The 17405-nt window shown below is 36.6% G+C and overlaps 1 protein-coding gene across 2 annotated transcripts; it reads right to left on the bottom strand.

The window, feature by feature from the left end:
- Nucleotides 1-11451: 11451 nt before the first annotated feature.
- Nucleotides 11452-16593, bottom strand: LOC120487751 (cerebellin-2). 2 transcript variants are annotated; one of them, XM_089130857.1, is made up of 4 exons: nt 16406-16592; nt 16315-16354; nt 15168-15308; nt 11452-12053 (listed from the first exon to the last, which is right to left on the bottom strand). In XM_089130857.1, exons 1-4 carry the CDS (start codon nt 16535-16537, stop codon nt 11770-11772), a joined length of 597 nt encoding a protein of 198 aa, XP_088986983.1. In that variant the 5' UTR covers nt 16538-16592; the 3' UTR covers nt 11452-11769. The 2 variants fall into 2 exon arrangements, with proteins under 2 accessions (XP_088986983.1, XP_088986982.1); XM_089130856.1 differs by having other exon boundaries at nt 16315-16593.
- Between the last annotated feature and the right edge of the window lie 812 nt (nt 16594-17405).

The following is a 17405-nucleotide window of genomic DNA, read 5'->3' on the forward strand; positions in this document are numbered from 1 at the left end:
AATGAGACAGATTTAGCCGTACAGACTAATTTTCATCCGGAGTCCCTGGCAGGTTGGCACTAAGGGGCCTAAAGTGTGCCAAGAAAACATTCCCCACACCATTACACCAATACCACCACCAGCCTGCACAGTGGCACAAGGCTTGATGGATCCATGTTCTCATTCTGTTTCTGTCTCACTCTACCATCTGAATGTCTCAACAGAAATCGAGACTCATCAGACCAGGCAACATTTTTCCAGTCTTCAACTGTCCAATTTTGGTGAGCTCTTGTAAATTGTAGCCTTTTTTTCCTATTTGTAGTGGAGATGAGTGGTACCCGGTGTGGTCTTCTGCTGTTGTAGTCCATCCGCCTCAAGATTGTGCGTGTTGTGGCTTCACAAATGCTTTGCTGCATACCTCGGTTGTAACGAGTGGTTATTTCAGTCAAAGTTGCTCTTCTATCAACTTGAATCAGTCGGCCCATTCTCCTCTGACCTTTAGCATCAACTGGGCATTTTCGCCCACAGGACTTCCCTTTCACACCATTCTTTGTAAACCCTAGAAATGGTTGTGCGTGAAAATCCCAGTAACTGAGCAGACCGGCCCATCTGGCATCACAAACCACACCACGCTCAATATTGCTTAAATCACCTTTCTTTCCCATTCTGACATTCAGTTTGGAGTTCAGGAGATTGTCTTGATCAGGACCACACCCCTAAATGCATTGAAGCAACTGCCATGTGATTGGTTGATTAGATAATTGCATTAATGAGAAATTGAACAGGTGTTCCTAATAATCCTTTAGGTGAGTGTATCCATAAGTTTCCTACGCCCCATGAGGCCTTGCGCCAAAACTGGGCGCGCCTTCCGGTTCGAAGTAAACAAAGCGCGACTTGACATGCTTGACACTCATTCATTCAATACATTAACTGACACATTTGGTATTCTGTCAACACAGGCTTTGATCCTGAGTTTAGGTGTAACATCAGTAACGAACAGCCAATCACATGCTGATAGAGTTTATAGAATATTAAGAATTTAAACAAATGTACACAGGAAGATTCGTCGTCTTTTGGTAGGTGATGGAAACTACAGTCGTTGGCAGGATCACTCTGATTTCATTTTCGGCTTATGTTCAAAACAATGACGTTTAAGCCACTGAATTAGTTTAGTCTGGGTATACGTACAACCGCGAACAGCACATGTTGTCCCTGAGCTCCGTAACGACATCTCTCATAAAGATTTGCGTTTTCAAATAGTAAAATAATTCTCCGAAAAACAGCTAGCCTCTTCGCTAACTAACACACAAAATACCATTGGAACGCTACTTCTGCCGCCTTACCGGAAGTTTCACCCACTTTATTTTTTAACAATACCCAGACAGCAAACTGACATTGAATCAACGTGGAAACGACGTCTCTCATGACATTGAAACAACGTTGATTTTGCTCATCGAATTAACGTTGAACCAACGTCAGACGCGGCATTCTTCAAAGCTAAATGAAAATCGAAAATTGGTTTGCTTTCATAACGTTGAAACAACGCGTTGATTTCAAGTTGATTTTCCGTTAGTTTTGAAAGAATGACGCGTCTGACGTTGGTTCAACGTTAATTCGATGAGCAAAACAATGTCAGATCAACGTTGTTTCGATGTCATATTTCCACGTTGATTCAATGTCAGTTTGCTATCTGGGTATTAACCAATCAGTGACGTTTCACGATCCAATCAAGTCCATATGGATTAAAACAAGTCTGCTCTACATATAAATACACAGAGGTTAAATGTACGTATAGTAAAATCAGATATTTTTCTGATGATAAATTGTTTTTTATTTTACACAAAGACTTTTTTTGTGAATGTGATATATCTAAAGTGTTTTATGAGACAGAATGTATACAGTAGATCCGCATATATTGCAGTTATGCTATCTGATTCACTTATCAATCCGAATCTATTAGCGTTCAGCGAGCACTAATGTTTATCAGCTATTGGCCACCCACTCAGAAAGCTCACAAACACAAGCGGTGACGAGTCTCAGCTGTGAGTAAATGCTGCGGGTCAGATCTGGCCTCATTACCTTCCTGCTGTCACTCACACACCACTGACCCCAATCCGAGTCCTTTTCACACAGAGTTCACACACAGCCTGTGCTCACAGACGTCAACAGTAAAAGAACACACTTTAGACAAACAAAGCTCTGCATTTGTTTCTGAACTGCTGATTTAAGGTTTCATTAATTATCAGATTTAGTGTACATTTACCTTGCATATAAATTATAGTTTTATGTAGTTACATGTGCTCAGTGTGCAACAGTGTTGAGGAAACGACTAAGAAGGTTTTTGGCAGGTTAAATATAACAAACATGCAAAATGTTAACCAGTGAATAAATAAACGCATTATCAATATTTATTCCAGAAAGCACGCCATTATTATAACACCACTGTTGCGCTGCACCAGTGTATAGATCATGTCTCATCAAGTCATAACTATCAAAAACAGTAATAATACCCCAGATAGCAAACTGACATTGAATCAACGTGGAAATATGACATCGAAACAACGTTGATCTGACATTGTTTTGCTCATCGAATTAACGTTGAACCAACGTCAGACGCGTCATTCTTTCAAAACTAACGGAAAATCAACTTGAAATCAACGCGTTGTTTCAACGTTATGAAAGCAAACCAATTTTTGATTTTCATTTAGCGTTGAAGAATGCCGCGTCTGACGTTGGTTCAACGTTAATTCGATGAGCAAAATCAAAGTTGTTTCAATGTCATGAGAGACGTCGTTTCCACGTTGATTCAATGTCAGTTTGCTGTCTGGGACAGCCTTACAACAATGAGAATCTCAAATTAAGTAGACAAATAAATTAAAAAGTTTGCTTAAATGAATCAAACTTAACCTCAATGCAATAAAAATATGCAAAATGTGTTGTATTGCTACCACAGTAAAGTTATACATGCAGTAATGTAATGATTTGTGATGCACAATGATGCTTGTTTGATGAAGTTGAATAAGTTGACATGTAGTTGCAAAGTTACTTATAGCCAGTCGAATATCTAAAGTGGACTATTGAAATAAAGTGTTACCCAAATTACAATATTATGTCATTATTACATGGCTCTGTGAAATACTTGATTCTGACTGGTCAATCTCAGCATCCAGCAGTGAGTTATTCCCAGATAACAGCCGCTGAAAACAGAAACACAGGCAGCGCTATATGCTCGCTAAGAACAGGTTTTATTCGTGGAAGTTTTGCGTTTGGTGAGCTAATGAAATATTAAAACTCAGTCGAATCAATATTTTGTGCACAGTTATTTATGCCATCCAGTATCGTGGACTCGCTCTCTCTTGTTTCATACAAACGCTGCTGTCATTTTGTGACTATTGTTTTAATAACTGTTGGATTAGGAGATACAAACAGGTACGGTTTTAAAACAGTTCAATCTGAAATCAATATCTCTTATTACCATAGTTATTTATGTGGTGAAATGCTGTGTAATAAGTATATGACTGTATACCGTATCTCTTGAATGTCCGTCAGGTTTGAAGCTGAAACTGCTCACTCCGCGGAAGCTTTGCGTTTTAAAACCTAATAAAATATTTCAACTCAAGTCAATATTTCATGTCTAATTATTTACTGATGTGGCAAGTAGCCGTGTAAAAAAATATGCGGTATAATGTACATCCAGCCGGTTGTTATCTCAGAATAAACCCCTTCAGTGTGAAGCAAGACCTGATCCTGATCACTCTGATGGGGTTTATTCTGAGATAACAATCGGCTGGATGTACATTATCCCTTACTTATATTATATTACTAAAGGGATACTTCAGGATTTAACATTAAGCTTTGTTTTAGTAGAAATTTTCAAATTACCATGCTTTCCACCCTCATATCCCCCTGAGACGAGACGAGGTCGCTCATTGGTAATCATGCCACCGGCCTCGCGCCGTTCTCCCGCGGCCCTCACTCGTCCTGCTCGCCACAGTAAACATGATGAATGACGACTGTAGAACGCAAAAACAGAATCCTGGACATTTTTGGAGATCTCGAAACATATTCGGGCAGCCTCATCACAGAGACTAGACTTGCTGTTTAACTACTGCGCTCTGTTACCGGTGGGCGTGGCCTCCTAGGGCAGCGAAGCAAGTGCATTCTGGGAGTTGTTGTCTTTCATCCACATGAGCCAAAAATACATTTTCTTGCTTTTCTCAGTCTAGAAAGATCCAAATTCAAAAATAATTTCACATTTCTTCTTCATAAATGGCCAATTTTAGGTGAAGTATCCCTTTAAGTACTGTATTATGCTATTAATGCATGGTGTGCCTAAATGGATTATGCTTAATTACTTTTTAGTATCAGGCTGAAGGAGTGCTCAGTGTTATTTGAGTTTGCGCGCAGGAGTGCTGGCTGTCTGCGCATGCTCTTGTTGACATCCATGACTTCTGTATGTGTCTGATATTGGCATTGCTCTGAGCAGAGGTCAGCTCCTGTGGCTCTTTGAAGCCTGTGAACTGCATGTCTAGTGGAAGTGTAGGAAACAGGTGCTGCTCAACTCCAGCTGTTCTGTCTCTATTTGATGTGCTTTATAAAAGACAGATGCAAAGTGCCGAGCCGAGAGAAATATACACACCGTTACACTTCTGCAAATAAATACTGGGGGTTCAAGATTTATTTGATTGTGTTAATAACGACAGACAGTTTATCTGAGACATTTTCTTTTATGATAATCTTTACGTTTATTTAGTTATTGTCGATGTGTGTATCTTCTCATTGGTTAAGACTGATGTGCTTCATTGATCCTTGGAAGCAAATTAATTTACCATCCAAAAGTCTGGACTATTTGTGAAAAGGAATAAATATTTCTTCACTTTCACACTTAAAGTTCCCATAAATTGAATGGCCTTTTGAATTAAGAAGTATTTCAAAGGAAATATTGAAGGCCCTTTTCTAAATAGCCAGTAGCCAGGGTTATTAACATTAGCTAAAACCATTTAATATATATATATATATATATATATAATAAACATTAACTGCAATAAAATGACATATTAAGAAAACTTAAGCTTAGTTTATTTTAGCTAAATCATCGAAAATCGTAAAAAAATCGGCAAATCATTTTCGTTTAGGTTAAGTTAAAGTACTAAATCGAAATAAATTTTCTAAATAAAACCACATACATATTAAAAATAGGGCTGTGCAAAAATTAATTGCGATTAATCGCATCCAAAATAAAAGTCTATGTTTACATAATATATTTGTTTGTGCTGTATATAATTATTTTGTATATATAAATACACACACATGCATGTATATATTTAAGAAAATGTGTTATTCATATTCTTCATATAATATAGATAATGTATATATATACAGAATTTAAGCACAAATAATTCTTAAATATATACATGCATGCATAGGTATTTATATATACAACATAATTATATACAGCACACACAAATATATAATGTAAACACAGACTTTTATTTTGGATACGATTAATCGCAATTCATTTTTGCACAGCCCTAATTAAAAACTAATAAAAATAACAACAAAACACAACAGACTTACTAAATCTTTAATTATAAAGTGAAAAGAGAAAATATGAAAATAACAATGTTGGGGTAAAGGGTTACAATTAATGCGAGTTATGTACTGTAATCAGATTACTTTTTTCAAGTAACGAGTACACATTACTTTTAAATTCACAGCAAAATATCTGAGTTGGTTTTTAAACAAGCAACACAACTTATTTTTTTTCCACATGTATTGTCCAACAGCTCTCCTGTCCTCATGTTGAGAGAAATCAGGTGTTGTGTGCGCTGTGTGTGAACATGACGGTTATTGTAGTTCTAGACTAGATATGAACATTTACTCATCTCACTTGCTCAAAAACAGATTCAGTATTCTTCAAAATTAATAAAAAATTACTACGCAAACCTAAAATAGTTAAATGTTAAATAGAACAAATATACTTTCTGTATTTTATCTCACTTTATTAACCAACATATTTGCTGATGACCTTCGATGATCAAGTTTAACCACAATAAAAAGCAAAAAGGACTTTAAACATCACATTTGGGTATAATTTTGAGTTTTATTGCTGAAGTAGTGATGAACTTTCTTCTCCTGAGTCTTATTCTTCAGCGATCGTGAACGGCACAGCAAATGTTTGCTTGAGCGGCGCCCTCTACTGCACTGGAGTACATGCATTTCCTTCAGCCTGAGGCTTATTCAGTTCACTTTTGGTGTGAAAGGACCTTTACATTTACCAAAAAATATAACTTTTTTTTTTTTTGTAAAAAGCAAGCCCAGCCCAGGTGAGACAAAGTAACGTATCACATTACTTTCCATTAAAATTGTAATTTAGTATTAATAACTTAAAAATTAATTGCAATATTACAACTTTGGTAAAGAATCCTTAAAAAGTAGAATAGATCAAATCAAATCACGCTTAATTATTCCAATTAACAAATATGTATTCAAAAACACAATGTTCAATATTCGAGAGATATTCGAAAATGTGTTGATGATCAGGAGTGATAGAATATTGTTATTGTAGAGTTATATATAGTTAATGTATACTCGTTGAAGTGTACAGACCAATGTTGGTAAGCTGGACATGGTTTTAGATATTTAAATCCACTACAGGGGGATTTTGATTTGTGAAACTTTTTAAATCTTATAGAAACTAAATCTAATTTAAATCCCCTACATATATGTGCCTGGGAAAGACAGGCATTCACATATGAACAGGTCCGTCTCTGAACAGAGGTGTCTTTCTCAGGCAGGACTGCCACCTCCCTAAAGCCATGTAGATGCAATAAAAATAAATGGCCCCTGACGATGTGTTAATCCACTCTTACAAAGCGTCTCAGGTCTGAATTAAGTTGTCATTTTTTATTGCTACCCTGACACCTGTTTATAATAGGGGGCCTTGGTGACTTATGCCCATGTTATTACAGCCAGCGGTGGGAACAGAGAAAGAACTGATCTGAGATCAGAAATGCAGCGATTGGGCCTAAACAGAGCAGATTTCAGAACAGTGGGAAATGAAGTAGAAAAAAGGAATTAAATCCAAATAAACTCAGCCACACTTTCTTCCAAACAAGATATGCTAATATCTATGTTTTTTTTCCCCCTCTGGTCATCATACTTTTGGCTATAGCGGGAATTGAATGTCTGCACTTTAGATTTAGGTCACACTTTAGATTAGGGTCGCATTCTCATTATTATCTCACTATTGTTTCCATACACTCCTCTTCTTAATAGTTAGTAAGGTAGATGTTAAGTTTAGGTATTGGGTAGAGGATGTAGAAGGGATGTAGAATATAGTCATGCAGAATAAGGTATTAATATGTACTTCATAAGTACTAATAAAAAGCAAAAATCCTACTAATATCTATGCTAATAACCTAGTTAATACCCTAAACTAAAGTTTTACCAAAAGTTGTTCCCTCTCTGCTCACTCATGTAAACGGGTTATTCCTAATGTTTCAGAAACCCGAATATGACCTAAACCCGACCATAACCCGAAAATTGGCTGCATGTAAACGTAATCAATGTTTTTTAACATAATCGGCCCATATCTTAAAATTTAACGTTGCGACTTCTGACTCATTTCGCCAGAGCGGGTTACAAATCAGTAACAATGCATCACTTTCAACCTCTTGTTGAAACAACTGTCAAAATGGATGGCTTGCAACATGACTGTTCTGAAAGAGTAGCAATGGTAAGATCACACAACTGGTTGTCTGCAACTTCATACATCATCTGTCTCGGAAATCTGAAACAATAAAACTACATAATGAAGCGTATAGCAAAACAGATGCATCCTATACACTCACCTAAAGGATTATTAGGAACACCAATACTGTGTTTGAGCCCCTTTCGCCTTCAGAACGTGGCATTGATTCAACAAGGTGCTGAAAGCATTCTTTAGAAATATTGGTGCATTTTGATAGGATAGCATCTTGCAGTTGATGGAGATTTGTGGGATGCACATCCAGGGCACGAATCTCCCATTCCACCACATCACAAAGATGCTCTATTGGGTTGAGATCTGGTGACTGTGGGGGCCATTTTAGTACAGTCAACTCATTGTCATGTTCAAGAAACCAATTTGAAATTGATTCCAGCTTTGTGATCCTGTGATTTTGATTAACAACAAATGAAATAACAATCAAAAAAAAAAAAAAAACAATTATACAATTATACAGATGCTACTGTAGCAGATGCTACTACATTTGAAGTATCTCAGACTTTTGTTGGCTCTTTCAAAACTGTTTTACACTCTTGATTGTGTCATACTTAGACAAAATACATTTATTTTTGGTCTTGCCAAGCTTTGATAATTTTATTTTTAATTTATGTTTTTAATTGATTTTGTATAATATGATTTTGTTTCTTCACAGACTGGAAAAAAAAAAAAGAGGGGAGAAGAAAATGAACAGGCAAGTGAAAAGAAATGACCTTCAGATATCATTTAATTTCGTTAATGTATAATGCTATTTCTTGTTGGAACTTGTTTCAGGGCCCTAAACGTCAAAATAGATGCAAATAGACTTAATTGTTTATTATTTAGCCGAAACGGTTGTCTTTTCCTCAAACCTTTTCAGCTTTGTAGTCTGTGCTGCATAGGTGACAAAAACACTTAAAAACAATGTTCAGTGCATACATGAACAGAAATATAGCCCCATAAATATAGATTTGCTTTCTTAACCTTTGACAACCTAGTAGTTTAGACAGATTGCATCACAGTATGAGCAATATGGTGTTAATTATTGCATTTTATTTTATGCTGAGTTCGTGTCATGCTACCTTTTTTTTTTTTCAGTTGCTCCATTTCAGTCTCCATAGATCTAATTTTTGTTTCCAGGGTAGGTATTTTCCACAGTTCATTCTCCATAGATCTAATTATCCCCTTCATTTCTTCAATGGTGCTTGTATCATCTGCAGATATAGCCCACATATTGAGAATTAAAACTGATACAAAAATCAACATCTTTGTGCTCTTGGTTACTAGCAATGCACTGAATCAACTGAATTATCATTCTCTTATAATCTTAAAAACAAGTTACATAATTGTCTAAATTGTCCAATAGGCTTTGGACTCCAAAAAACATCCCTCTTTACAAATCTAACCTTTGTTCGTAGCAACACATTATGCAATAGCTTCATTTAATAAGTATTACATTATTATTGTAATGAAATGTTCATGTAATAATTTTCTCGAAATGAAATAAAATATTATTATTATTATTGAGGTGCACTGCCGAAGTCTGGAGAGGTTAAATACCAATACTGTTTAAAAATGTTGTTCAAAAATAGCTTTCACTCTTCCAGGAGCAAACTCCAGGCAGAAGGGAGCGATACATTTCTCTGAAATCGAGTTAATGAGGGGGTATTCAGAGGGTGACAGGGACAGCTATGACTACCATGTAGACCTTAAAGGTGCCCTAGAATGTTTTTTTTTTATTATTATTTTATAATGTTTCCTGGGTTGCCCTTATAATGTTAGTATGTTTTTTTAGATCAAAAATAGTCATAGTAGGAAAAAATACATACTATGGTAGTCAATGGGGAATGAGATCTGTTTGATTAAAACATTCTTCCAAATATCTTCCTTTGTGTTCAGCAGAACAAATAAACACTTAGAGGTTTAGAACAACATGAGAGTGAGTAAATACTGACAGAATTTTCATTTTCGGGTGAACTAACCCTTTAAGTAAACACAGAAATGAATCCATCAACTGCACTTACCTCTGCGTAGCCATGAACTCACTGTAGTTGAAAGCTGATGCAACATACTGGTAGGCCCGCCCTCACGTGATACTGATTGGTTTATGGTTATACTGATTATGTCATTAATGACTCACCCCCATGTCATTCCAAGCCCGTAAGACCTACGTTCATCTTCGGAACACAGTTTAAGATATTTTAGATTTAGTCCGAGAGCTTTCTGTCCCTCCATTGGAAATGTGTGTACGGTATACTGTCCTTGTCCAGAAAGGAAGTAAAGACATCATCAAGTAGTCCATGTGACATCAGTGGGTTAGTTACAATGTTTTGAAGCATCGGAAATACATTTAGGTCCAAAAATAACAAAAACTAGGGCTTTATTCAGCATTGTATTGTCTTCCGGTTCTGTTGTGGATCCACGTTCAGTGACGGTGCTGACGTGTTTCTGGAGACGCACGCTGTACAAAACAATCTTCACAAACATGTCTAAGGATGTCCACACAGAGGAAGACTTGCAATTTTTTGCCCAGCCATATTTGATTGAACCCGAATACACGGACACACCAGAGACACGTCAGCAGCGGATTGACAACAGAACCGGAAGACAATACAATGCTGAATAAAGTCGTATGCATGCATAGCAGGGCTGTATTCCTAGGGTGTGGACATATAGTCCGCAGGAGACAAATGTATACAGTAGCAATGCACATGTCAAAAAACAACCGTCAAAATGGATGATGTACAACATGACTGTTCTGAAAGAATAACAGTAGCAATGGTAAGATCACACAACTGGTTGTCTGCAACTTCAAACATCACCTGTCTCGGAAATCTGAAACAATAAAACTACATAATGCAGCTTATAGCAAAACAGATGCATCCTATATAAGCACGTCAAAACATACATTATCATCAGTTGAATGTGTGGTAGACAGGACATGAAAATCCATCAATACTAAAAATAAATGTTTATGTGCACATGTGGACGAAACAGCAGTTAATAAACTATTGTTTCAACTGATCTTGAACTTCTTTAACTTAGATAAATAGAAATGAACCCATCAACTGCTCTTACCTCTGCTTAGCCATGAACTCACTGTAGTCGAAAGCTGATGACGTAACATGGCCGCCCCCCTCATGCAATACTGCTTGGTCAATTGAAAGGCTTGAATATGATTGGCTAAAGAGTAGACTGCTCGGTGTAGGAGGAGAGCGCTTCCAGGAAAGTCTCAAACACACACACGTGAATGACGATTTGCACATTCACGTTCAAGGAAAAACTCATATATTTGAAACATTCAAAGGTTTTTGTGCACGGTTGTATCTCTAAGAATTGTGTTTTGCATTTATGAAATGTATTTTATGAATATACAAATTTATTTCACGCATGTCAATTTTTTTTTTCTGTGTGTACATGAATTAGGTTTCATGCATGTGAAATTGTCTACACATGTGGGAATCATTTTTCTGCATGAAATATTAAGGAGATTGTTTTGGCACTACAACACGGAGACGGCATTTCCAAATCTATCTACTTTGGAGAGCGTTTTCAAAAAGCCGTCTCAGTGTGGACGGAAGGCCAAAACGGACAGAGAAAGATGCATTTTCAAACGAAAACGTGTTAGAGTGGTCAAGACCTAGAGTGGTCACTTGCAATATATGACAATATTCATGTAATATGAATGGGAAATTATGTATGGCATTCAAGGAAGAATTGCAAGCATCTGCACAACAAAATTTTTTATATTGTTTGACATTGACACAGGTTTAACTTATGAAATGATAATGAACACAAAAAACAATTATTCAAAGCAGTTGCTTGGAAATGGTACTACATTTGAAGGATTTTTGTGGGCTATTTTAAAACTGTTTTACACTCTTGATTGTGTCATACTTAGACAAAATAGATTTATTTTGGTCTTGCCAAGCTTTGATAATTTTATTTTTAATTCATGTTTTTAATTGATTTTGTATTATATGGTTTTGTTTCTTCACAAATTCAGGAAAGTTTGACTACTTTATCTAAAAACAACCCCTGAAACTTCACATAGTAAAAAGAAGGTGTCCACTGAAGGTGTTCCTTCTGCTCCCATCTGTGTAGACACGGCGGTTCGCCCAGAGCTCAATATGTATCCGGTCCCCTGCTTCCAGCAGAAGGGAGACAGCATTGGATGCAGTGTCCTCGGTGTCTTGCCCGGGAGCGTTATCTGTTGCTCCGACCACATGATGGCCATTCTTTAGCATGTTCACACCGGTCGGCATGGCGTTGGGATTGAAGAGCACACAGTTGAAGTAATACACTCCTTTTACTGGTGCAGTGAAGATTCCTGTTGATAGCAGTAGAAACTTGGGTTCTTAAAGGGAATTTTTGATATGTTTTAGCTTACCTCAAGGGCATCCAAGATGTTGGTGTCTTTGTTTCCACAGTATTTTCAATATTGATATTTTTAGGTCAAACCGTTCTTGTCTGTCAGTCATGTAATGCAGGTTTAGGGGGTCCACCGCAAAGAGCATGCACAGAGAAGTCCAAATTATACATGATTTAATGACTCGTAAATGTACACATAAATGGCCTAAGACACGAAATGAGCGGTTTGTGTGAGAAAGTACTGCGCAAGCGGTCCGTGTACTTTTTCGTTCATTCATTATTCTATTTCGGAATGAAAGATGAAATTTTAAAAAAGGGTGCAACTTGGTTTTTTGTTTAAAAGAAAAAAATCAGAAATGGCTGTATTTGTTTTCCAAATGTATTGTTGTCATCAAATAATAGTATTAGAAAATTGGACGACATTTCCGATCGTTTTTTAATCTGTAATATTTATTTGTACGTTTATTGTATTTCAAATAAACTCAGAGCCAGTGTCGTGCCGAAAATTGATGGTCCGCCGAAAATTGATGGCTGGTTGCGGGAGCGCGCGCAGCGTGTTAAAGTAGGCCTATCGCCCATTCTCTTTACGAATGCAGTTGCTTTTATGTGGATCAAGCAGACATAACGTGCAAATAAACATCACTCACCCAGTACTTTTTACCTATTAAAATACATGTAAAGGGCCAATACAACCATTATTACAACCAACCTTCAGTAATTGAAGCCTCTACTTATTGATTGAAAGGTTATTTCTGCCCTGAAATGTGTTGCTTATATTCATGAGGCCTGACTGATTATAACTCACTCAGTACTTTTTACCTATTAAAATACCTGTAAAGGGCCAATACAACCATTATAATGCAGTATTTCACCTGCCAAAAAGTGATTGAAGCCTCTACTTATTGATTGAAAGGATATTTCTTCCCTGAAATGTGTTGCTTATATTCATGGGTTAAATCTGACAGATTATTACTCACCCTGTACTTGACCTATTAAAATACCTGTAAAGGGCCAATAAAGCCATTATAATGCAGTATTTTACCTGCCAAAAAGTGATTGAAGCCTCTGCAGAAAAGGCAAGGATTCCTGTTTTAATATTTTATTATGTGCTATAGCCATTTGATAAGTGGATTAGATAAATTCTTTATAATTGGGGAATCTGTTACGGGCGTGAGTGCTCTGAAAGCGGCACCAGACCTGAGAAATATATCTAAAAGGTTAACTTCTAAAAAGAACATTTCAAAACGAAAGAAAACAGACTGCTCTCTCTGTTCATGTAATCCATAAGAAATATGCATTTCTCTCTGGCACGTTCACTACAGCGAAGATCACGATCAGCATTGTCGACTTCATCTTTGCAGGCAACACTGACATATAGCCTAAAAACAATTCAAATGTCTCCTTGTTATATTCGACATATTCATAATCATTACTTCGGCAACGAGCACTTTGATCACTTGATTTAAAAAAACAACACATTTCAGCGCTAGATGGACTCTAATTTGACAAACGAACAAATTGAATGGTCTGAAAGTTAGCTGGAGATGTTTTATTAATTTGTATTGGTACATCCTTGCCACGAAGATGTTTTAAAAAGTGTCGGGGAGAATATTGAACACCCCCTCATCAGCGCTCCGCTGGCGGAGGGTGGAAAATACTGTAGGCACGACACCGGCTCTGAGTCATTTGAAATACAATAAACGTACAAATAAATATTACAGATTAAAAAACGATCGGAAATATCGTCCAATTTTCTAATAATATTATTTGATGGCAACAATACATTTGGAAAACAAAATACAGCTTGTAATGGGGCTCTACTGGTTGCGAAAATTAGTCACCAATATGGGGTGTCTAGTCAGGACACGGAAGGCAGGAATACTTGTTGAAAGCTTTAATGTATAATTTCCTAATACAGATGCACAGGCACTATTTCTATGTATAAACTTTACTGTGTAGGTGTGGTTCTAAAGAAAAGGAAATAAACATTGATGTCAACTAACATAACACAACTGAGGCTAATACTCTCTCTAGTCATTTAAATAAACAGGGCTAAACATATTCTGAAATGTGAACTTCAATAAGAATGCCATACAATCTACACATAATAGAGAAAAAGGCTGTTACTGACATTTAACATCAAATGCTAAAGTCACTTATTAACTTATAATACTTTATAACTAATGACAACTTACTTGTGGTCACTGACGCACACGAACACAACCTGAAGCTTATCTTGCAAAGTGAAACTAAACTGAATGCTGTTCTCTGCAAACCAGGGCATGTCTCAACATGTCAGAAAAGGGGCGTGGTCTAATCGATCACTCGCTGTACAGTACATGCTCTGTCCAGTTCACATCAATTGATCCTTTTGCACACAGCTATTTCTGATTTTTTCTTTTAAACAAAAAACCAAGTTGCACAGTTTTTTAAATTTCATTTTTCATTCCGAAATAGATTAATGAATGAGCGAAAAAGTACACGGACCGCAAGCGCCAGAAGTGATCTCTTGCACGGTTGCGAAAAAAAAATCAACGTTGTCTGTTGATATATATCGAAATCGTCTTCCATTTGCAATTCCCTGTATATCTAAATATGTAGAATATAGAGGTCACATATAGAGATCCGGGGCTTTCCAGCGCTTGCGCAGACAGAAGCGCCCTCGCCCTCAGATCACTTGGACGTGACTGTGATTACATGAGGTAAAACGATATAAATACTGTTCGTTTTCTCACACAAACCACTCTTTTCATGTCTTAGGCCATCAATGCGTACTTACATTTACGAGTCATTCAATCAATGTTTAATTTTGACTTCTCTGTGCATGCTTTTTGAGGTAGTGACCATAGACCTGCATTATATGACTGACAGATAAGAACAGTTTGACCTAAAAACATCAAAATTGAAAATACTGTGGAAACAAAGACACCTACATCTTGGATGCCCTTGAGGTGAGATAAAACATATCAAAAATTAATTTCAAAGTGAACTATCCCTTTAACATAGTTTATAAATGACCTGATCAAATTTTGCAGCATCATGTTTAGAATTTCTTTGAGGAATATCATGATACCTGTATTTGTGTCGTAGGCATTTCCAATGTTAGTTAATGCATATTCATACACAAGAGTGACTGCATCTGAATGAGGGCCAATGAATTTGTGGGATTTCCCTGAAGGTGACAGCGTGGCTGAAAATGCTACTTTCACTGTTTCTGGAAAAAAGAGGGGAGAAGAAAATGAACAGGCAAGCGAAAAGAAATGACCTTCAGATATCTTTTAATTTCGTTAATGTAATGCTATTTCTAGTTGGAACTTGTTTCAGGGCCCTAAACGTCAAAAATAAATGCGAATAGACTTAAAGGACAAGTTCGGTATTTTACAATTAAAGCCCTGTTTTAAGATTGCCCCCCCCCCCCCCCCTTTACAATGGTAGCATAGGTGCACTGAAACAATCCTTCATAAAACGCATAAAACTTTCATTTACAAAGACGTGAAACTCACCCCCAGAGTGGTCTGGGGTATTCACTGATATGCTCGCACAAAAATCGCTGCAAAAGATGCTTTCCAACAGGTTTTATAGTTTTTGTACAACTCTATTGACTTGTATTGTATGTTCTGTGATGTACGGTATTACTCCGCCGCCGAAAACGGAAATGGGGTTGTTTGTACTCTTTCTGTAGTCTTATGCAGTCGCGTGTATAAAGTGGTTTGCTTGCACTTGGCAAAGGTGCATTATCGCCACCAACTGGGCTGGAGTGGCTATTATTCAAGCTCTCAACGGAAGACTGTAAGGTTGTGAGGCGTTCGGAAAAATAGGTCTACAGTTTTACAACGAATGGTAAAACACCTGTTGGAAAGCATCTTTTGCAGCGATTTTTGTGTGAGCATTTCAGTGAACACCCCAGACCACTCGTTGAGTTTCACGTCTTTGTAAACTTAAGTTTTATGCGTTTTATAAAGGATTGTTCCTGTGCACCTACTGCATGCTAGCATTGTAGAGGTGGTGGATTGGGGGGGGGGGGGGGTTGCAACCAGAGAAACCGGAAATATAATAGCCCCATAAACATAGATTCACCTTCTTAACCTTTGACAACCTAGTAGCTTAGACAGATTGCATAACAATATGAGCAATATGGTGTTATAAATAATATGCTAATTATTGCATTTAATTTTATGCTGAGACATTCGTGTCATGTATCTAGTGTCTGATCATGTTACCTTTGTTTTCTGTTCTGAGTCGTTCCATTTCAATCTCCATAGATTTCATTTTTGTTTCCATGGTCTTTATTTTCCCCAGTTCATTCTCCAAAGATTTCATTTTTGTTTCCATGGTCTTTATTTTCCCCAGTTCTTCAAGGATGTTTATGCTTAACGAAAATATATCATCTGCTGATATAGCCCACACATTGAGTATTAAAACTGTTACAAAAATCAACATCATTGTGCTCTTGGTTACTAGCAAGGCACTGAATCAACTGAATTATCATTCTCTTGTAGTCTTAAAAACAAGTTACATAATTGTCTAAATTGTCCAATAGGCTTTGGACTCCAAAAAACATCCCTCTTTACAAATCTAACCTTTGTTCGTAGCAACACATTATGCAATAGCTGTCCATAATTTAATACGTATTGCATTATTATTGTAATGAAATGTTCATACAATCATTTTCTCAAAATGAAATACAATATTATTATTTAAAAATATAAATAAAACATTTAGCATGATTTGAAAATTATTACCTTATAAACTCACCAAAAAAAGTTATTGTCACTTTTCAGTCTTTTTCTATGTACTGTACATGTATGTGTTTCTAGGTTGGTTTCATTTCATTTTATTGTTTATTTTTACAGGGACAATGCACAATTAAAAGTAATTGCACCAGAATTAGCTAATAGCTAGTTCACATCTGCTGTCCCTGGGCAGGTAAACAAATAAAATAACATACATTACATATACACCACATAAAACATCACAGTACATACATATGTAGAATATAAAATTTAAAACCAGAATATAAGACAAATAATGTACTGTACAATGCAGTCGTTAGTGGTTGCAGATCTGTTGTGTTAGTAGCCAGTGCTTGAGCTTATTTTTAAAGATTGAGTAGCTATTCAGGCTGCGAATGTTTGTAGGTAGGGAATTCCACAACCACACTACTCTAACTGAAAAAGCTTTTTGCCCAAAGGCTGTTTTTCTGTACTTTCTGTTATCAGTTTGTTTAGTTCAGTTCTCTCACTTTCCCAGCCTGTTTGTCACCATGGTCACTGTTTGGTTCTGTTCTGTTCAAGTGTGTTTAGTTTGTTCT

The sequence above is a fragment of the Pimephales promelas genome, chromosome 5 (genome assembly GCF_988280905.1).
Source record: "Pimephales promelas chromosome 5, fPimPro1.hap1.1, whole genome shotgun sequence".
Taxonomy (NCBI): domain Eukaryota; kingdom Metazoa; phylum Chordata; class Actinopteri; order Cypriniformes; family Leuciscidae; genus Pimephales; species Pimephales promelas.

What these genes read in the sequence shown, in the direction of transcription:
- LOC120487751 (XM_089130856.1), bottom strand. Translation starts at nt 16,537, where the DNA reads ATGATGTTGATTTTTGTAACAGTTTTAATACTCAATGTGTGGGCTATA. An exon ending in ACTCAGAACAGAAAACAAAG is followed by an intron (nt 15,309 to 16,314) that starts GTAACATGATCA and finishes TCTTTTTTCCAG; the next exon opens with AAACAGTGAAAGTAGCATTT. An exon ending in TGCCTACGACACAAATACAG is followed by an intron (nt 12,054 to 15,167) that starts GTATCATGATAT and finishes TGCTATCAACAG; the next exon opens with GAATCTTCACTGCACCAGTA.